This window comes from Vanacampus margaritifer, chromosome 20 (assembly GCF_051991255.1).
Source record: "Vanacampus margaritifer isolate UIUO_Vmar chromosome 20, RoL_Vmar_1.0, whole genome shotgun sequence".
NCBI classification, from domain to species: domain Eukaryota; kingdom Metazoa; phylum Chordata; class Actinopteri; order Syngnathiformes; family Syngnathidae; genus Vanacampus; species Vanacampus margaritifer.
The window spans coordinates 5,592,562-5,614,489 of record NC_135451.1 but is presented as its reverse complement, the minus strand read 5'-3'; the positions used below and the strand labels follow the sequence as shown (position 1 = coordinate 5,614,489).

Below are 21,928 nucleotides of genomic sequence, written 5' to 3'. Positions count from 1 at the left end.
ACTACGGAATAGTTGAGTACTCCATAGTGATATCGGTCTGAAAAAAAGTGGTTTCGAACATTCCTATATTTGTTTGTTCTGTTATGTAAACAGTCATTGTTTTCCAACCCTTATTGAGTCAAGGCACCGATAATTACATAATGACACAGATGTACTTAGTGAGTAATCTGGAGATTTTTTTACTGAACACAAATCTAATGTACTCGTAAGAAGCTATAAGTTGTTATTTTGTTATTGGAAGATTCAATTGTTCTGTCTGTCACTATATGTCACTAGCATAGATAGATAGATATTAATCAATTAAGTGAAAATGGATCATTTCCCACGTGCCCCTCTCGGCACACTAGTGTGCCACTGCAATTTGGTTGGGGATCACTGGTCTAAGTGTTCTTCATATGTGTCACATCAGGGCATAGTATGGCTGAGACGCTTACGGTCGCATTGCGTGTTGCTGAGGAAGCCATAGAGGAAGCCATAGCCAAGGCAGAGGAGTTCAGTGACAGTTTGGTGAGACATTTGACCTCGCTTCCTCCCGTCTGTCCCACAATGATCAGAAGAAAGTCTGATTTTTCTGCATAAAATAACCGCAATTATGTGTTTTGGTGATCGCTAAGTCGTGCTAGCATTTTTAATGGGTTGTATGTGTGTATAGGAGAAGCAGAATGAGGCTCGGTATTTGCGGGACCACAAAGAAGAGCTCATAGAAGAACTTGCTACAACCATTGTACAAAAGGTATTTTGAGTTGTTTTTTCTTTCCTCATGCTTATAAATAGAACACTCTTCAGTGGGTAGAGAAGAAAACACAAACTTGGCTAACTATTAAAATGTAAATTCACAGTGTACAGTATACTTATAAATATAATACCTAAAATTCAATTCTCCCCAGACTTTTGCATTGCATTTTTGTTGTAACTGCTTCTTAGTATAAAGTTGTACAAAAAAATGTTAATGCTTTCCCCCCCCTTTTTTCTTTTCTTTTTCTTTTTTAACTGTTTTGACTAGATCATCCAAAGGAGGAAGCGCTCAGAGATGCAGACAGAGTATGACTTTGTCTGGCCTCAGCCTCAGTCCTTGATTCAGACCAGTGATCAAGCCTCACAGTCGCAACCTCAAACGTCTTCACAAGGATCTTCGGACCCCCTCAAAGCGTCCTCCAGCCTCTCGGTTAGTGAATGCCTCCACACAAGCACACCATGCTGCCGGCATCCCAAGCAAAACAAAAAAAAGTCTGTATTTGTGTGCTTCATTGTTAACTAATTGTCTGGATGATTTTATGAGAGCTTGATAGGGATGCGAATCAAAAGCTAGTTCGAAATTTCCTTGCGACAAGAAAAAACATTAAGACTGTTTAGAGAAGGTTTGGGAAATGCTGCGACCTTGAACGAACTCTGATGTGAAATCAGCATTCATTAGCGTTGCAAACGTTCGTCTCTCAGTAGGATACGGGCTTAAAGGCCTTTTCACACTGCACTTGTTTTTTTGGGGGGGGGGTTGCCGCAGGGCAGCGCACAAGGATGACGTTGGCTTGCATAGCACTCAACCAGGAAGTAACAGGGAGGCTTTTGATGCTGGTTGACTTAATTCTGTAAGCACTCTGAAATCACTCCGCCAGCCCCTCTCCTATCGGTTGAGCCTTCTGATGTCAACGCGCCACCGCTTTTGAATTGAGCATCTTTCCATTTGAGGCCTTGGCGTGCGCCCAAGTTGTAGCATGAATTGGTGCAAGTGCAGTGTGAAAAGGTCTTTATAGAGTCAATCAGAAGTCGACCCCCCCCACCCCACCGCCAGATTTTTTATTGTTTTATTTTACATTAGTGTAATTGTAATGTTGTGAATATATTAACTGTTTAAAGGTATTTCTGATCAAAATATATAAAATATTCAGTAATTTATAAAGGAGGCATTCCTTGAGAAACTAAATAAACCTACAGGTGTCTATTACCTGTTATTTTGTCTTTATGTATTAAATCACATTTCACCCAAAAAAATGAAACGACTGAAGCAACAATAAAACAGATGAATAAAAATATGCAGCACACAGTTTACCAGTTGCACATAAACACTTTTGTTAGATTCTCACAACTTTGCCTGCAGGGACTTTTTGTCATCAGTGACATTTGTCATCATCCCGTGCTCGAGCAAAGCATCAAAGCTGCACTCCCAGGGCCTCCCCGCTCCGTTTCCCGCTGTTTTACTGTGTCGTGATCAAAGTCTCGTGGAATGCGCTTGGATCCTTCCTCGGCAGCTCAGCCCGCCACAGGACGGCCTCTGTTTATCAGCTTCCTTTCATACACGCTCAATTAGACACACTTGCATGCAAATATGCATTGGGTTACTTATGCTGTGGTCTAGGCTCACTGTTATCTCAGCATTGCATCCGTCTCCAATTATTGTGCCTCTCTTTTCAATATTAGCTCTTTATTGGCTTGTTTTTAGCGCCACCTACTGATGACAATTTTTAAGCTCACTGAGTTTCTCCTTACTGGTACAGAACTTCTTAGTGGATGTATTGAGATTAGTTACCTCTATTAAAGTGATTGTTTTGAATTCCCTTTAATACATCAACTAAATTCAGGCATACAGAATGCAAAAGGTGTATAATTTAGTGCTTATTCCAAATGAGTAATGTTCAGCCTTCTATATTCCCGTTGTAGCCCAGTAAATGGTCCTTCATGTGCATTTCTACCTGTGTTTGTATGTGTGTGTGTGTGTGTGTATTTTCAGCGCTCACGCTCAGCCTTCTCCCTCACCAGTGACGACTCTCCCGAAAAAAATTCTCAGGACGAGGCTGTCGGTACAGGCAGCAGTCTACGGGAGTACTCGTCTCTGAAGAGAGAGGCCAAGGCTACGTCGCTGCCCACCTGGAAGAGTGTCGACCGTCTGGACAATTCCAGTATGACAGTTTATTTTTTCGTATCCTACCAACTTAGTTTATAGTCAAGATTTATAGCCGTCATTGAATGTGTGTGTAAAATATAAGTGGCGGTATTATTTGGAACACTTTTTACATTTGTCAGCGGAACACAACATGTTCTATAAGCCACTTCAGTCTTTTTAAAAGTCAGAATGTTTTTTTTTTGTTATGGCAACAAAAAGTGATTAGAATCAGAATCATCTTTATTGGCCTAGTAAAACACACAAGGAATTCATCACCGCTAGTTTGAGCAACTGTGACAAACAAAAACATATTCACTAGTATGGTAATTTCGATACATCTTTGAATATGCATTATGCAAAGGTAAAACCTTAAAGGAGAAGTCAACCTTAAACATTTTATGACATGTGACCTCACTAGTCTAAACATGACATTCTGATTAATATTACATTTGTGGAATATGAAAGATGCAGCAAAATCCAGCTGTTTTTATCCATCTCAGGGTGCTGCCATTTTGCCACTTGCTGTTGACTGAAGATGACATCACAGTTGCTCAGGCAATGACCAATCACAGTTCACTTGATTTCTCAAGCTGAGCTGTGATTGGTTGTTACCTGAGCATCTGCGATGTCTTTTTCACTCGACAGCAAGTGGCAAAATGGCTGCCTTCTGATATTGATCAAATCTGTTGGATTTTGCATCTTAACTCATATTCCACTCGCGCATTATTAACCACAATACCATATTTAGACTAGTGGGGCTGCATAGAACACATTATTGTCAATTAAAAAAATGTTTGGGTTGACCTCTTTGAAATAACCCCAAAGTAGCCTCACTTCACCCTCCCACCCTCTTGCGTCTGTGCCTAAAGAAATGGTCCCAGCTCACTAATGCTCATGCACAGTGGCACACAAAGGCAGCTACATTGCTAGCATGACTACTGCCAAAAACTAAATGTTACCAGTTTGTAGTATTTTGGGGAATGGAGAGCACATTAGCCTCCTTTTAACATTTTGGTAATCTACCATGCAATTCTATTTGAATTAAAGTCCCCACCCCCCACCCCTGTTGCTAGTGTCAACTGTTGGAAGGATTTGTTATTATGATATTATTATTTGTTATGAAACCCGTCCTTCGTGTTTTGCCTTGTACATCCAGGTGCATCCTCAGTTCTTCAAAGTCCAGACGGCAACTGGATCGCTCTTCACAGCTCTCAGCTTTCTCGTCCGAGCCTCCTCACAAAACGGAAAAGCCTAGTGTTCAGTGTCTTGGAAAAGGAGTCCGGCGTTGTCTCAGCCTACGACGAGATGGGTTCCGACTCCGAGGAGGACGACCAGGGCAGCTGGGGCGCAGCGCTGCAACAGTTCCGCCGCAAGCTATCCGATGAGACCTACTACACGGACTCACAGCATGACCCAGAGTGGACATATACACAGCACCTGCCCGTGACCTCACCTTCCTCTGGGCAGTACACCAACACAGAGACCCTCAATTCTGACTCAGAGGCATCATCAGCACGGTCTTCGTGTGCTCGGAAACCACCTCAAAACCTGCTTTGGAAGAAAGGACCATCAGACACGCACCTTCACCCTTACCACCAACCACTGTACCAACAACACCTACACCAAAACCTCTCTCCATATCCGCTTCTCTCAGGGTCTCTGGATGTGAACTTTAACCCCAAGGTGTGTGCACAGATTATTTTTGGTGGAAGAATTTAAATACTTCCTTGACCACTAGACATTATAATTGGTAAGGGGCCGCACTAGGCCTTATTTTAAGATATCAGTATTTTTTACGTTAGGGCCCTCTTGTGGCCGTTTTATGATCAGGAACTAGAAATAAAAAAAAATAGAATACAGTATAGATTTGCCATTAATTTAATGCAATTTTAAGGCAAATGCTATATTGGAATATATAGGTGTTTCTTTAAAATTATCTGTCGTTTTTAGGGGAAATTTTAGGTATCATATGTAGTAGTTGCAGTACTTTGTATCTAAATCTGTGAATACTCAAGAGTTAAGTATTCGTACTGGTATTGGTCCAGGGGGAAAAAAAGTGGTGTTGTTTACCCTTAATATTAGCTATATTTACAATCTGTGATGCAGTGCACTTCTATACCACTGTAATCTACAACCAATGATATTGTTAAAAAGTTAATTCTTCACTTAATACCTTTCTAAATTTGTCAGTCACAACTGGAAATGGCATTTCAGCAAATTGAGTTAAATGGTCAGATACTACAAAAAGTGTTTGACCAGCTAAATACTGACTAGTAAAGAAACTCATTTATCCTATCCACATTTGCAGGTGATGGGGGACAGCAGCGAGGCAGAAGAAAGGCAAAATGACCAAGTTAGAAGGTCACGGCGGCGGCGCAAAAGCAAGAGAGAGCCATCAAATGAGAGCAGGTCCGGGAGCCAGAACTATTCGCAGTCCATTCAGGTAACATGGCACCAAATTCAAATTATGACTCCCTCAGGGTTTGTGCATGAATGTTGAGAAATGCTGTTAAGTCAAAACTTTCAAAGGTATAAATAAAGCACTGCATACATACATTTACACTGCGATATTGCTTTAGTGTCAATGAGATTTTAAATGTTATCGTGAAACCTTGATTTGCCACTGGGAGGCGCAAAACATCTACAGTTCCATTCATTTTTTTTGCTGAGCCTATCCCAGCTGACTTCTGGCAAGATGTCTGAACTGCATCCATAATCCATCCTCTATCTCACTTATCCTCATTAGGGTCCTAGGTGAGCTTGAGCCTATCCGAGCTGAATTTGTGTGGGAGGCAGGTTATACTGAACTGAGCGCCTGCCATTAATAAGGCAGTGGGCACACGTTTTAGGAATACTCAAAGAATATATTTGAATTTTAGGTTAAACAGATGCAACAGTTTTGATATCATCATTTGCAATCAATTTTGTTACAGCTCCTGACTTTCTTTGTTGTCATTAAAAGTATGCATTGTTGAATATTTCATTAATATGTTCAATTTGTGTGATAATATTTTTCCCCTGAAGGAGAGCAGTGGTTTTCTTCTCAATGACCTACTGAAAAGGAGCTTAAGCGAGGATAAGCCTGTACCTGACACAGTGCCAATGAGCACAGCAGCACCAGATGCCTTCACATTAGATGCCATCACACCCGAGTCTCAAGACTTGGACAAAGTTGCCCCGAATGCAGTGGACCCGACCAGCCCTCTTTCACCGCCGGGGCCCCGCCATGTCGGCTCGGGACACGTGTCTTGCACTGGCGACCCACTGGAGCAAGAACTGCGGTCCAGAATCAGTCAGCTGGTCAGAAGCCGCACCAGCAGCAGAGAGAGCAGCTCGTCGGAGGAGGACTCGCCCGCTCATAAACAGATGGAGAAAGAAAGTGGCAGGCCAAAACCGAAAGACACGGAAAGAGAGAAGCCAAGGTCAAGTGTCAAATTAAGAGAAAAAGCAAGTGAAGCAGCCGGTCAAGTGAACGGTCAAGAGATGACAAGAAGCGAAAGGTTGATCAAAAGTCCAACATTGAGCGGAGAAGGCCGAGTGACGGAGAGGAGGTTAGAGAAGCGAGCAGGGAGTTTGGAGGAGGCAGTAGATGAAAAGGAGCAGAAGAGAGGAGAGAGAAGGAAAAACAAAAGACAGCATAGGCGAGATTTGGAGAAGGAGATGACAGAATGGAAAAGTGCGACCAGCTCGCCTGCTGTTACGCCATCTTCCCAGGAGGGGCTGCTGTCTGACAACCAGGTACAGTATGCTGCGTATCTGTTTGTCTTGCTATCTGTTTTAAATGTCTTCTTTTCCTCCTCATTTTACCGACCTTTCCTTTCCATCATTCCATATCTGCAAATGTGATGCAACAATTGCCTCTCTGCCGCCCTCTTTTGCGTCCATTTTTCATGTCCTCAATTCTGCTTTTCCACTGCTCGCTTGTGCTTTTCTTTTCTGTGTGTGCTTGCGCGCGTGTCAGGAGCGACACAATGACTTGGAGCAAGAGCAGAGGCTTCAAATGCTCTCCTCTCTCTTACAGCAGGTGAGATTTCAGGAAGAAAAGATGTCAACGCATCTTTTATTTTGATCCAAATCCACTCACTAACATTTACGTTCACATGCACAATACGAATCTATTACTTTCCACTTGTACTATTACTTTCCACTGGTCAGACTGCCTGACCTTCATATATGAACTTTAAGAATTAAGCAGCAAAATATTGCTGCATGTTGCTCTTAAAGTATACCTCCGGAGTAGCGGGTCGAGGTATTGATGGGGAAACGGAGCATATATTGTAAAGCTTGATAGATATCCAATTTTCTCATTTTTGTGTCTATAGTCTTCGGCTTGTTAATTTTAATACTCGTCACCATGTTGAGGGCCGATGTCATGTCAAGGCCGTGTCCCGTGCCCATTAGTTACTAACCCCTTAACAAATACGTTTCGGGAGCTATTACAAACTTGCTTTAATACAAACAGTCAAACAAGAAACTCGCTCGGATGCAGTTTTCTTGATAAACCATATGTATTCCTCTTTCTGGGCACACTTAAATACGTGAATATTATTCACTCTATGCGTCACTGATTTTTTTTTTCAGGCGGCAATGACTCAGCCTTACCTCAAATGTAGTCCTGTAGTTCACATGGGGAGGGGGAGACAGAGTGGTCCAAAGTGTTATGGTTCTCATCTGTACCTGAAAGAAATAACATAACCATCACAAGCTATACAATGTGGCAGCCTCTCCACTATGTTGTGCGCATTATTTTCCTCAAAGAACATGATCAAATTATTTCTATCAAAAGTAAATTAAATACCATATTATTATGACTGCTTCATTAATTCTCACAATAGTTTATCACAATATCCAGTAAAAGTCCTATCAAATGCTGTCTTCAATGATGCCAGTAAGGAGTTACTCCAAAATGTGCATAATTTAAAGTAATGACTAATCTAAAGCGTTACTTTTCCCAGTCAAGTAATCAGACTAGTTACTTGGCATAGTCACAAAACATTACAATGTGATACTTAATAATTTGACAAGGAGGTGACCTTGAAAGTTTTTTAAGATGAACCATTTTATCATCAACATAGCAATTTCAGCAAATGGCTTCTGCTTGAATAGTGAGGCACTGAGGGGAGCTTTCAACTTAACGTTCAAGTCTGGGAGCGTGACGTCACTTATGCGTCATGTCACGTTTTTAACACGTTGACAACTTGCGTGTTTACTCGCATATAAAACAATGGAGGAGGGAGAGAGATTCGTGTTTTCAAGATGGACTAATACAGTCACTTTTTTTATGTTAGCTGAAGATAAAGATATTTAAGGGTTATTGCACTATGCGTGCTGTCGACAAATTGTTATTTAGCTTCAAAAGTACAATCATGGACGGATGGATAGATAGACATACAGTGTGCATGATTCAAGCTTAAAGGAAAGCCCCACCAGATTGTGTGAATGCAGGAAGTCCCCCAAATGTAATTGTTATATTTATAAACAATGTATATTCTAAATGTTAAGTTTTGCCAAGACATGTAAGTCCGATTTTTTTTTTTAAATGCCTTTATTTTATTAAAATTTGTATTTAAGTCTGCAAAGATATGGAAACACTGCCTGTGTTTGCAAAGCTAACGATATCTAATAATTAATTGATTGATTGTACAGAACAGAAATTCCTTAGTCCAACAATAACATCAGGTAAAAACAAATAAAAAATCGTATTCATAAATGCATGTTCACTTTTCATTAACACAATCAAAGCGCTATTGATTTAAAACCAAAATCATAATTATGCTGATAGTTTATAGTGGTATACAACAAAATATTCTCAGATTTTGGATTACTTCTGAATTATTACTTTCCTTTAGCTATTTAAGATTTGAAGTTCTTGTTGTGCATCATTTTTAGTCTTTTAGATTTATTTATTATCTCGATTTTAATACCGTAATCCTAAAGGTCTCATTAAATTGTGCAGTTGTACCTAATATTGTGGCTATTGATTGGTACAAAGGAGGACTAATAGATGACTCACAATCTTAAAAATACAGTACACTCGTCCTGTGCTGGTGTTGCGTGATCACTGTCAGACTCATAACAAGGCCACACATGAGAGTAGTCTCTCACAATATGTGTAATATGGATCATGTTTTCTATATTTATAACTCAACAGCTTGTGATGACTGCTCAGCGTGTAATGGGAAGGGGGGAATCAATCAATGACGATGTCTTTGTCTTTTTTTTTTAACTCAGGGGCATATTTTAAAATGGATTATTTCTACCTCTTTCACCCATTAAAGCCACTTGGGTCTGCATTAATTAGCAAGGTCCGACATTAACGGGCTTTGTCGAGCCACTGTAGTTCACTGCTGCTGGCCTAACCACGCCACTTGTAATTGAAGAAATCAGCACGGTGTTGCTTTTATAATAGCTAATATTCATATTTTTAAAATAAAATGAAAATGAATAAATAGATAAATAATATTAATAAAAATAAATGTGTCTATTTTCTTTGCTCTTTTTACCCATTCTGTGCACATTCAATCACCCCCACAGGGCCACCAAAAGGCTTAATGTAGAACCCTGATTAACACCAGGCGCTTCAACAAAATCATAAATAATGTTTTTTTTTTTTTTTTCCAAAAGTAGCTTAAGTATTCATAAGGATCAGCCCAAAAATTACAGAAGGTAACAAGGGGTACAAATGACTGAACTGCATGCAAAATATAAAGTTAACGGTGGAAAAGCATAAAAAAAGAAAAAAGAAGTCAAAACAGCGGTCAAGCCAACAACTCACAGCCTGCGGGAACCATGAAGCAGCGTACACCAGGTTTGTTGGAATTACCCTTACTTGGCCTGAAATCTAAGGGATGGCTTCTGAAAAGATTAGAGATTTTATCCTCTTAGAAAGGAGAGATCTCTAAAATGGACTAACTTGAAAGTGCGCTGCAGGGATGACATCAATGCACTTAAATTGAAACTACAAAGACGGCGGTCTGCAGTTGCCAATAATACAAGAGTAAAGCAGGCTGAGCAAAGCTAACATAGTACATAAAGGGCAGGTTATCAACACTAATCACATTCATTAGAAAAAAATATGCTTTTCCTAAACTTAGGAAACCTAAGTCTGTGCTTCTCTGCATCCTCCCTTCACCTTAGCAGCTCAAGCTGTGCCTTTTATCACGCTGAGAGTGATCAATACATATACTGATTAAAGCTTCAGCGAGTGATTCATTTCATATTGAGAAAAGATCTGTCTCCCTTCTCTTTCATGTTAGGTGTTTGTTTTTCTGGGTTTGATCAAGCATGACAGTGTCCTTACTGAAATGGATCCTGTGGATATTGATAGTTTGAACACCAGAGAACTATAGTAGTTTTTTTTCTTGTGAGTGTTGGAGAGGTTGTTGGCAATAATTGATCCATTTAGTGCATTATGGCCTGCTACAGTTTTTAGCCCCAGATACATATAAAATGATAAATATAGTTAACTCATTCATTCCCAGCCTTTTTTACTGAAGCAACCGCCTTTGCTCCCGGCTGTTTTACTGGATTTTAAATACTTTTGCAAGGCCCACAGAATATTGTGTTCTATTGCTATAAAAACATGGAACCTACCAAAAGAAAGATTAGAGTCTTTTGTTTTGGGGAGCAAATTAGTTAATTATGTAAACCATATATACTAGATGCTCTACTGGTGCAGCCTGCCAGATCTTGCTTTATACCTGAAAACTTAATTTTGAGTGTTTTTGTAGATAGCCTGTGGCTGAGCTGATAATAAAATGCTGATATTGTGTATGTGTTTCTCAAATGAAGCAGAAGTACTCGGCGGCTTCTCTCTGCAGCATCACCACAGAGGTGTTGAAGGTTTTGAACGCCACCGAGGAGCTGATCAGTGAGGCAGGAGGGGATGGCTGCACGCCCACAGAACCTCAAAGCGTGACCACCATCTCCAACAACTCTGAGACCCGCAAACTGGACCAGAGGCTCACTAAGATGGAGGAGAATGTAACTCTAAATGCTTTGTCTCACCTCCTTGAAGTTATTTGTCCAAATCTAATTGGACCTCATTGGTTCTCACCTTGAAGGTTTACCTGGCTGCTGGTGCTGTGTATGGCCTAGAGGGGGCGCTTGGGGACTTGGAGCAGTGTGCCCGCAATATCAGCAGTGGGACCACAGATACAGAACTGGCTTTCCTGGAAGACCAGGTGGCTACTGCTGCTGCTCAGGTCCAACAATCTGAAATGCAGGTATGAAGGAGATTGAGATTGGGAAGTCATAAAATGATAAGCGTCTTTCTTGCTCACCACATTTAGCGGAGCACTAGGCCAAATAGAAACAGCCCACTCCACTCCAGCTGTGTTTTTCTTATTGGAAGTCTTGAATGAATGCCATGTTCAAACATAAGATTCTTCACATTTTGACTTGGCACCAGGATACCTTAGCCGCAGTTCAAGTTATCATTCATCAAGTTATTCAAGTATCTTTCATTTCATGTCCACTTTCAGGTATCCAACATTGAGGCCAGGATATCAGCTCTTAAAACTGCAGGGTTAAATGTGACTGTTTGCAATCATTTTTCCAAGTTCAAGCCAACAGCAAAGGTATCTAATCACAAAGCCATACAGTATGTCTATATACGTCTCGTGATGACGTCTGTTGTTTTCCTGACAATGCAGCCACAAACCCTGGACTCGTCACGCCATCAGAGGAGGAAGCTGCCAGCCCCTCCACTAAAAGGTACCAATAAAGTGGTTTGTGTTTCAAATAGTGCTGTCACTATTATTTTTTTTTTGAATCAGATATTGGTATTGGTATTGATATCAGAATAATTACTGTCGAGGCTGAAATCAGAGCATTTGGACAATTTTAAGTTAAACGTGGCTCCAAACAATTACTTGATTATTACGTATTATTATGTAACATGCTCCTGGAGTTTGATTTGCAACAACGTATTCCCCAAACATTTTTTTGGTACATTTTCTATTTAATTTGGAATATTTTATTCAAAAAAAAAAAACCTTTTACGGTAACACACATTTCTTTCTTTCTTTTTCTTTCTTTCTTTTTTTGTCTTTCTTATTTAAGGTATGCGCAACCAATAATTAGTAAAAATAATTTATAGGGATGGGCGAGTACCGATACCAGGCGTCTATCGGGCCGATACTAGGCCTTATTTCCAGGTATCGTTTCTCGAAACACCCTCTTGTGGCAGTTTTTTTTAAATCAGTAACTACAAATAAGATTAGAAGAATAATTTAATTTTATGCAATATTAAGGGAAATGCTATATTGTGATAAATTGGTATTTCTTTAAAATGATCTGTCATTGTTTTTGGAGTAAATTTATGTATCAAAAGTAATATTAGCGTTGATACTTGGTGTCTGTGTCAGTGACTACTCAAGAGTTGATTGCACTGGTATCGGTCTGAAAAAAAAATCGAGCATCCCTAATTTTTGGTAAAAAATCTTTTAGAAAATATCATTCCAAAAATGTTTTCTTATCTTGTAATTGACAAATATGCCCTTTATCTCAGTTTAAAAGACATAATCATAGGGGGATTTTTTTTTTAAGTGCATACGTGCGAGTGTGCATGCATGTGTGGGTTCATATGTGTATCTTCGATCAGTGTGTGACGGGGAGAGGCACTTTATTCACTTCTGCTTGATATCACACATTTCCCTTATTGTGCAAAGACAAAAGCTTGCTTGCTGAATGGAAGTAAAAGTGAATGCATCTGCTGGCCAGTGGACTAATTAGTTGAAAAGCTCCATTAGATGTAAAGCATCCAAATGGAAACTTGCACAACAAGAGACCAAGGCTGTTTTATCAACCAACAAGTCGTCGTTGCCTTTTAATACCATTGAATGGCTTTTTTCCCCCGTTTTTTTTTTCTAATAACCAACATCATCTCATATGCAGCTCTGATTCATATTTGTTTTTTTTAGCTAGTTGCATGAAACAAGCAGTGACCAAGACATCTTAGTCACATGGCTGATTTTAGATTAATTACCTCCGCCATGTGTTATTTTGATTACCGTTTGATTGATATGATTTGTTTACATTTTTACACAACTTCTAAACAAAAACCTTATTCATTAACTAATTCTTTGATACTTATCTGTAAATGATGTTTCTTCCTCTCTTTTTTTCTGCATTGTCACATTTCAGATAAGATGGAGCCAGAGCAGTCGGTGGAAATCTTTCAACCATAGCGATGTCGATGAGGAGCAGCAGCACAAGTCCCTCAGGGCCACACATCAGAGCCCTGTGGACAAGGGCCCCCCTACCACCCCACTCATCCAGTGCCTTGATCCAGCGCCCGCCTCCAGCTCCACACCAAACAGGAGCCTCCACCTGCCCTGTTGCGGCCCACAAAGCACTCAGCCCTTTCAACGACATTGACAGGATGCAGACAGCAAAGATGAGTGGACAGTCTCTGCCTTAAAACAGCTACAAAAAAAATCTGTGTACAAATATACAACTTTCATTTCTACCGTGATAAGGATGGACAATAAAGTCATAATTATGAGAGATTTATCTACAGTTGGGGCTGGAATGTCACCCGTGATCCAACTGTTAAGCCCCCTTTGAGATTTCATGAATGATTGTAATTCCCATTCAGGATTGTTGTTTTAAGATCATTCCAGACTGCTGGGAAGTAGGAAATATCCAACTTGAAGCTTATATAAATATATATATGAATTAATATTTTATAGCAGTGGTGTCCAAACTACAGCCCGGTGGCCATTTGTGGCCCGCAGCCCCACGGGATATGTAAAAAAATAAAAAATAAAAATAAAAAAAATAATAAAAATTGACATGACCTGCAAACATATTGGGTGCTAGTGTTGGAAAAAGTGTCGGGTTGCAACACACTTGACACTTACTATAAATCGTAAATTAGACTTTTAGAGCTTTTCTAGATATGCAAAGAAACTACAGCTAAAAAAGTAATAAAAAGTCTCTTTTCTTAATTTTCATCAATTTAGATGTTTCCGTTTCAGAAGCAAAAAAGTATTTCCCCCTCTTTCTGCTGCCTGTCAAAGTCTAAATTGTTTGTAAGTTCCTCAAGCAAACACTGTTTTAAAAATGGTCATCATATTACTCCTGCTTTGGTTCTGAATGTAGAGATCTGTTAAGAGCAGGGGCAGATCTATTCTAATTGGTTGGCTATGGGCCACCCCAAAATCATGAAAAATCTCAAAACTGTTTGCCTTATCTTCAACAGGTGCTAAGAATAACACACAAATAAATTGTTTTAAAATAAATCTAATACATAATGCTTGATTAATTGGTTTTAGCGTGTTTAATAGAATCGAACAATGCCAAAGTGGCCCTTGCATCCTTCTATTTTTCTATATGCGACCCTCAAAGGAGACGTTTGGACACCCTTGCTTTGCAGTATTGTCTCACTATTCAGGCGATAGGCACCGAGCCCTGCCACAAATAGTTAAAATCCGTGATGTGATTGCCCACCCCTAAAAAGGTTTAATCATTACCTATCAGATGCATGAACCACAAAATGGACTCAAAGCACTCATTGACCTGTCTAAATGAAGCTCCTCCCCTTACTTAAACATTGTTCAGTGGCACTAAGACACCACAAGATGGCAGCAAAATAATACAAATATGTGAGTTAGTCAGCAAATTAGGTTAGCACAAACACCTGCGAGTAAGTGAATCCGAGAATAGTGGTTCACAAATATGGGTGGAGCAGTTATTTGCATTGGCGAAGGTCTCTATAATTGTGTGGCATCACATTTAGATTTGCTCCAGCTTTGATTGTTGTTCTAAATCGCTTTTCTAAGTCAGAGGTTGGAAATTTCTGACTTCTCAGTGTCAACATTCTTTTTCCTGCCATCTAGCCCAAAAAAAAGTCTGCACACTTGTAGAACTTTAGATGAGATTTCCAGCCAGTAGCTAGCTGTCTTAGAATGAAGCCAATAAATTACACCTGTGACGATTAGTGCATTATTGAACCATCATATTAGTTTATATATATTTTTGAATTCATACATATTTTTGTATTGTTTCCACATTGTGCTGAAAGCTAAGCAAGAGTTCCAAATGTCTATTAATGTCATATCTTCACTAGCATCATCATATCATATATTCTCATCTAATGTTCTACTAGAATGCAAATGAGAGAAATGGTCTTTACCGAAATGTTCAAGATTAATTAAATGCTAGCCGTAAAAGACATTATTCAAATCAAAAGTGATTAAACGGAGATGGTCCGACATTCATCTTTAGTGTAAAAGTGAAACACGAGCCACCCATTCACTGCAGTATTCTCTTCTCCTGCTCTCATTTTCTCTCTTACTTTCCAACTTGGTGGCCTTTTGTTAGAGCAACGGATATTTTCCTGTCCAAACTTTTGTGTCACATGGATTTTAATGGGCTGTTTTTTTCAGTGTCATGAAACCACAATTTTTGTTACAAGCAATTTATTTTTGTACTTACAGAACATTTTTTATGCACATTATGGCAAATGACAAAGCTTTATTTTATCCTCAGTGATTCCTGTGCGACATTACTCCAAGTGCTTTCTGTCCATGTCTGCATTTAAAACTGATGACGACAAAAGAGATTATCATGATTCTTATTAAATGTGAGAATACTGCTTTTTTTTTTTTTTTTTTTTTACCCCCCCCCCCCTCATAATAGCCATTAGCAAACCACAGGAGTGCAAGGTTGCTTTCCTGACTGAAAAAACAAGAAAGCAACACTTCCTTGCAACCTTTACATGTTTTGTTTATTTGCACATCCTGTTATCTTTTGCCATTCTCGGAGTGTTGATACAGTATATAAAAGCATGTTTGTGATGTACAATGTCATGAGAAGCACAGCTGCAAGGGTCCAATTATCAACGTCCTGTATTTTTGTAACAAAAAAAATAATCTCAGAATTTAATATACAGTATGTATATGTATGGAAAAAATGGATATAATATAAAATGTGTATATTGCCCAATCATAGTTGAACTATTGTAGTATGATGCTTCACACAGGAAACTGCATCCAACGTTAATAATGAAATTGGTAAAGCATCACTTCCTGTTTAACTCCAGTGTGACTGACGAGGTTGAAGTTTACCGTGCACAGTGCCACATTCACTTTATGTGCTGTTGTTTGTTGCAGTCCATTTGCCATGTTGGGGAAAATATTACCATGCAAAAAAAGTGTGTATATATATATAAATAATACACCTATGTGTGCCACTGGGCACTTGGAGAAAGATGTATAATGAATGAAATTAAATTTGCAAGTTGAAACACTCTTTGGATAAGATCATATTTATTCATCAATATAAACAGCATTTCCGTATATACACAACACATTTTCGCAGGTTGATTTTAATAACAATCACCATGTAGAATTGAAACACAGAATGAGTGTTGTATAAAGCAAAGCCTCAGAGTTTGTTGGTTGATGCAAGGGAAAGATGCATGTTGTCATGGTAACCAGTCCTCATTCTCTCCATGCAGCACCTTGCCAAGGTTCTCCTTGTTCCGCAGACTGTCTAAGAGCATCTCCAGCATCCTGACAACCGGCTCCATGCGCACGTCAGCCATCGCCTCAACGTGGCTTTGTCGCTTCCCGAAGCGCCCAATGGGTCTCACGCCGCGGCCCACGTACCAGAAGGGGTCAATCTCTGGACCTGGATGACAAGCAGGTGCAACATATGATTACGAATATCATATAATGAAGAGCAGCGTTACGGGAGGGTCATTTTACATTAAACTCATTGTGAAATTCAAAAAGTGATTCAAAGTCATTTTCAGTATCAAAGTTTAAAGCAAGGGGGCAAGAATCCTGGGCGTACCTAATCAATTGACCAAGATGGCCGCCGCCCTGGGTGGGCGGAGTGGCAAGAATCCTGGGCGTACCTAATCAATTGGCTCAGATGGTTGTTGCCCTGGGTGGGCGGAGTGGTGAGAATCTTGGGCGTACCTAATCAATTGGCCAAGATGGCCGGTGCCCTGGATGGGGCGGGGGGACAAGAATCCTGGGCGTACCTAATCATATGTCCAAGGTAGTAGTAGTAGTAATAGTATTTGCAATAGTAGTAGTGGTACATAGGTCAAGCCTTGAGTACACATAGAAAAAAAAGGGAGTGAATTGAACTCAACAGTGAGAGAGATGACAGGCAGCCCTGATTGGCTGAGGCAGTTGCTATGCAGAGATGAAAGACCAGGCAGTATAGCTAAAAAAAAACATTATTTAAATAGCAGTGCATTCCATTACATTTAAAAACAAAAAAATAATGTGTTTTTATTTGTGATTTTTTTATTTTTAAATTGGAAATGAGCTGAACAGTTTAAAATTAGAACGATTGGAATGGGTCAAGAAATGTGGAAGTTAACCATAATCAACCTAAACTAAAAGTTCCTTACTGTCGCTTTAAGAAACGTGCATTCACGCACACACATTTGACTTTAACTTGTTGGACACATCACGCACACACATTCAACTGAGTTGTATGAAAAAGCGCACAATTCGAACAAAAGTCTCTCGCGACTTAACTGTTCAAGATGCAGATTCCAGAAATAACTCTTTAGAACGGCAAGGGTTTGGGGAACGCGAGCATGTTCTCATTTTTTCTATGGGATGAAAAATAACCTAATTAGAGCAGGTTGAAAACTTGGGATTTTAAAAAAAATGAGGAGGAAAAGGCAACCAAAATAACATGGGGTTGAATGGACGGAAAAGTGTGACTTCTCCTCGCTTGAAGTGAAATAAAAGGTACTAAATGACACCGTTGCCAAACAAAATATCCGAATTTGATGTTTAATGAGCAAAGATTGTGGCAGTTGAAGTGAAAATGATTTTTCTAAATCATTTTTTTTCTCTCCTCACTCTGACGTTGATTGCTCCACTCTGGCAGACGCAATACACACCAATGTTAAAAGCCTTTTTTTCTCCATTTTGGTCACTCTCTTCGAACTCGCACAAGAGGGAGCGCTTACATCCCTTAAAAAAAAATCGACACTGAGCTAAAGATGGGAAAAATTGCAACAATATGAACTAAAAATCATATCATTTGGAAAAAGATTGTTGATTTGTGGACTTTTTTTCCTTTCTCCATTCATTCCAATGGGACTTTTTTCGGGAATTTGGGGAAATTACGTCGCCATGAAAACTTCCAAGAAAAGTCACGCCGCAGCGAGTCAGATTGAGCCGCATCTTTTGATACCTCATTTGTGCCAGTGCGTTCAACGGTACGGGCCGCATTTTTGCGGTAAAATCCAAGGAATAATAATAAACAACAATAATAATAATAATAAAGCCGCTTTTCTAGGATAGTAATATGTGCCTGCTTTGCTTCGTAAGCAGTAGCTCCGCTAATGCTTTGCTCCGCAGCAGTCCCATAATTAATTACATTCTAAATGTAATAAAAAAAAAAATACAATTAACAAATAATAAAACAGTGGATTATAAGCATTATTAAACTACTTTATCTTATTAAAATTATAAATAAAATTAAATTAAATATATAAAAATAATCTATTAGAATTAAAATTAAAGTCTAAATTTAATAAATAAAACATTTAAATTAATAAATAATATTTAATACACATTTTAGTGTGTTTCAGTCGATTATAATCCTTATTATTAAACTACTTTATATGTCATTAAAATATGTAAATAAACTACCTTTTCTATTTAGCAAATGCTATTAAACAAATACATGAAATTCAACTTCCACTTACTTCTGTTGTCCACGTTGTGCACAATGTGGAAGTCGTGCTCCACTGTGGTGCTGTGCGCGCTGCAGGAGGAGAACAGGAGGAGCAGGACGAGGAGGCAAAGAGCCAGAGATGCTGGCAGCCCGCGCCTCACCTGGACGTTGCTCACCTTCCCGGGCAACATGCTGAGGAGTCAGTCGAAGGCACTGCAAGAAAGGGGCTGGTCAGTCACTTTATACACACACCTCACATGCTCAAACAGGTGGGGAGAAGGTCTACTGATTTAATCATGCACTTGACACCACATAATTTAAAATGTAAAATGTTCCAAGGGAACCAAACTTGGTAAACAGTATAAGTATAACAGTATAACACAGCTGGAAGATGTTGGCTGATAATTTCAAGGGCAAATCTGAATTAATACTGATTTTCCATAATGACACATTTTGGACATATCCAGTTTAAAATTGGTTATCAAATTGATAAAGTGATTACAATACTATTAGAGAAATGTGGGGTTTTTTTAAACATTGATTTACCATAATACACAATAAGTCATTTTCTTATCAAGATTTCATGCTAACATCCTTTCAATAATACCTACCGATCGTTAAAAATAAGGGTGAGAATGAATTAAAAAAAATAAAATAAATTCAAGCTGTGGAAATAAAACAGTAAATCAAATACAAAACATGATGTAAATTCTCTCATAAAGCTCAGTAGATTATATAACAATATTATTTTTTTTAATCTTTTTTTTAAATTATTTAAAAGTGAAATAAAAACAAAAGCTTACCCTAAACTTTGGTAAGAGGCTGAGGTCAACTGGCGAGGTCTGTCGTTGTTTGAGCTACCATAAGCAGGTGTGTTGCATCTTATATATCTGTGCTTCTCATGTGCCTGTGGGGTGATGAATAAACACGCGCACGCACGCAGAGGACACGTCTCCCCCACCCCCCTCCCCATGCCCTTACCTTCCCACTCCTGGAAGCCCTTTGCAAATGGACATGTCCTTTTCGAGCTGTCTTGCCGTCTGTCACGCAGCAGAGGCGTCCATCAGCAAGTTGATGACGTGAAGACAACTTTAAATTAGTCAACATGGGGAAACCCAGCTCCTTCAAGTACATCTCTGTCAGACTGTGATCCACAACTGCTGTGGGCGTCTTTTTCATGGACCTTTCATCAATCTTTTTGATTGCTAAGGGGCAAGGCAGGACACAATCGGTGTTCTGATCGGTGTTCTGATCGGAGTGTGAACGGAAATTGCTTGTAGTCAATTTTTTTAACCAAAACACCTTTGGCCATGTGAAGGCTTACAATACCCAAATCAGTCGTCATGCATGTTGAAAAAAAAAAAGAAAACAAATACTGCTAATACATCAATGTGTAACTTTTTCCTAACTTAACTTTGAAATCATTAGCATTTCTTAGCATAAGGAGACTAAAAACTACTCTATGAAGAATCTGATTCTGTCTGGTTCACCTCTTGAGAAACAACACGGTGTCATCAGCACTTGAGTGAATAACTTCACCTCACCTCTGTAAATGGCACCGCAGATGAGACCTGGGAAAGTCACAGCATGGAACCACATCATGACGACTACTGCCATGTGAGATTTTTACATCACAAGTCCTTTTTCTTCTTTTGTTAAAATATGTAGGCTACTCTACAAATGGATTCTTTCAAAAAATTGTGAATTAGAATGTCACGACTTGCCTGGTAGCATCCTACCATTATGCTGCTTCAAGTCATTGAGAAATGTGCTATTGATTGAGAAAGACCAGTTTGGGCGAGTGATTCACAACCAAACCTGCGTTCTCTAATTCATTCCTTGTACCTGCTACAGTATATTTAGTTAATCGCCTTATAAATTGTAGCAGAAACATGGCGTGGGCTTGGTCTTTCCATGTTTGGATCACCCGCTTACCGGGGGGGGGGGGGGGGGGGGGCGGGGTATAAGTGGTAAACTAAGCTTAACAAATGAAAATATTTGTATCCACACAGCATTATTAATAGGTGTTTATATACATATACTGTATATATATTCGTGTTCCTGTGGCTTTTGGATATGGCATCACTTAGTAAGCTAAAAAAAAATGTGGGTTCAAATCCTACATGGCTCATGAAATCTGAAAAACACTAATTGTATTTAGAATTAACTGCATAAACGGTGTTTAACACAATAAAATCAAGGGAAATATTTTAGCAGTAGTAATCAAAGCAACATATTGGTTATAATTTTTAAAAATCGTCTTTTTTATCATTTAACAGGGAAGAATAACATGCCTTGCCTTTTTTTTTTTTCAAACTTTGCTGCCCCCCTGTGGTGAGTATGCTAAGCATAATTCATCCTTTCATTGTAGAACGGCTTAAATTCAAATGTGGGGGCCGCTGGAGATAGTCTGGGTGTGTCAAGTATTTTTTATTTTTTCTAATGTATCTTCTCTAAATCAATCTTCTCAATCTTTATTGATAACAGTTCAGAACATGAACGTTTACTCAAAACGTGAACAAGATTATTGACACGTCTCCCTGGTGTAGTTGAGCACCGCTCCCTCTGTGCATTCAAGGCACGTTAGGGGTGCCCCTGTGTTAAAAATCAAATATGTTTCTTCTTTTTCTTGAAATTGGCTGTTCTTATCGTCAAACTTTCTCTTCATTGCAAGATTTGAAAAATACATGGCAAGGACTGGGTGACAAGATACGAAGAAGACTTGAAAAATCGTCAATTTTATCATGAAATTTACCCGTAACAGTGAACACACACTTAGTGCCACCCTTCGTCCACTAGGTGTCGCTTCAGAATTATGTTTCGCCAAAAGTTGTCACGAGCCTGAGACACGCAACACAAAATTCCTAGGCCACCAAAAGGTAAATGTTTTTTTGCTGTCATTTATTAATTATTATGTCAACATATTTAGTTTTAATTTTCCCTTGTACATGAGCCGGTATTTGAATGTTAGCTACACAGGTAAACATACAAAAACATACATTTGAATTATTGGATTAGTGCACTTGGCAATTGAACAAGTGTGATTTAAATAATTATTTAAAATAAAAAATACTAGTTTATTTTCTTCAGCCTTTCATTATTGAAGAGGTTCTGGCTATACATTTCTCAAGTGGTAGCCGGCCTCACCGCAGTCACACAGGAAAAAGAACCAGGAATGGCAAAAAGGAAGTGGAAGATCACGCAGGCAATCAAATTAAGACAAAAACGTACATTTTCCTGGCATCTAAGAAAAATGTATTTGCTATTCAACATGATCTAAACCTTATCAACATACTGCAGGGCCCAGAGGCAGGCGTGTCACATCTGAGTGGCCCTTGTGTATATTTTTGAAAATATATAGAATTCTAAACTAATTAAAAAAGCATTGCA

General features: G+C 39.1%; 2 protein-coding genes across 5 annotated transcripts in view; one reads left to right on the top strand and one right to left on the bottom strand.

Moving 5' to 3' along the window:
• myripb (myosin VIIA and Rab interacting protein b) overlaps positions 1 to 16,135 on the top strand; it is an 82,846-nt gene extending 66,711 nt beyond the window's left edge. The window contains exons 6-18 of one of the 4 annotated variants that reach the window (XM_077554748.1): positions 410 to 507; positions 653 to 733; positions 1,004 to 1,165; positions 2,726 to 2,894; positions 4,035 to 4,561; positions 5,187 to 5,321; positions 5,903 to 6,616; positions 6,840 to 6,902; positions 10,673 to 10,861; positions 10,942 to 11,103; positions 11,362 to 11,457; positions 11,533 to 11,593; positions 13,025 to 16,135. In XM_077554748.1, the coding sequence (XP_077410874.1) occupies positions 410 to 507; positions 653 to 733; positions 1,004 to 1,165; positions 2,726 to 2,894; positions 4,035 to 4,561; positions 5,187 to 5,321; positions 5,903 to 6,616; positions 6,840 to 6,902; positions 10,673 to 10,861; positions 10,942 to 11,103; positions 11,362 to 11,457; positions 11,533 to 11,593; positions 13,025 to 13,068 (2,501 nt within the window). In that variant the 3' untranslated portion in view covers positions 13,069 to 16,135. Of the gene's footprint in view, positions 1 to 409; positions 508 to 652; positions 734 to 1,003; positions 1,166 to 2,725; positions 2,895 to 4,034; positions 4,562 to 5,186; positions 5,322 to 5,902; positions 6,617 to 6,839; positions 6,903 to 10,669; positions 10,862 to 10,941; positions 11,104 to 11,361; positions 11,458 to 11,532; positions 11,594 to 13,024 lie in introns of all 4 variants that reach the window. The other 3 variants (XM_077554747.1, XM_077554750.1, XM_077554749.1) reach the window with 3 other exon arrangements.
• Positions 16,136 to 16,280: 145 nt separating this feature from the next.
• On the bottom strand, positions 16,281 to 19,385 carry prlh2 (prolactin releasing hormone 2). The gene is made up of 3 exons (XM_077554872.1): positions 19,342 to 19,385; positions 18,570 to 18,751; positions 16,281 to 16,516 (listed from the first exon to the last, which is right to left on the bottom strand). The coding sequence occupies exons 2-3, from the start codon at positions 18,727 to 18,729 to the stop codon at positions 16,311 to 16,313; spliced, it is 366 nt and encodes a 121-aa protein (XP_077410998.1). The 5' UTR covers positions 18,730 to 18,751; positions 19,342 to 19,385; the 3' UTR covers positions 16,281 to 16,310.
• Positions 19,386 to 21,928: the final 2,543 nt, after the last annotated feature.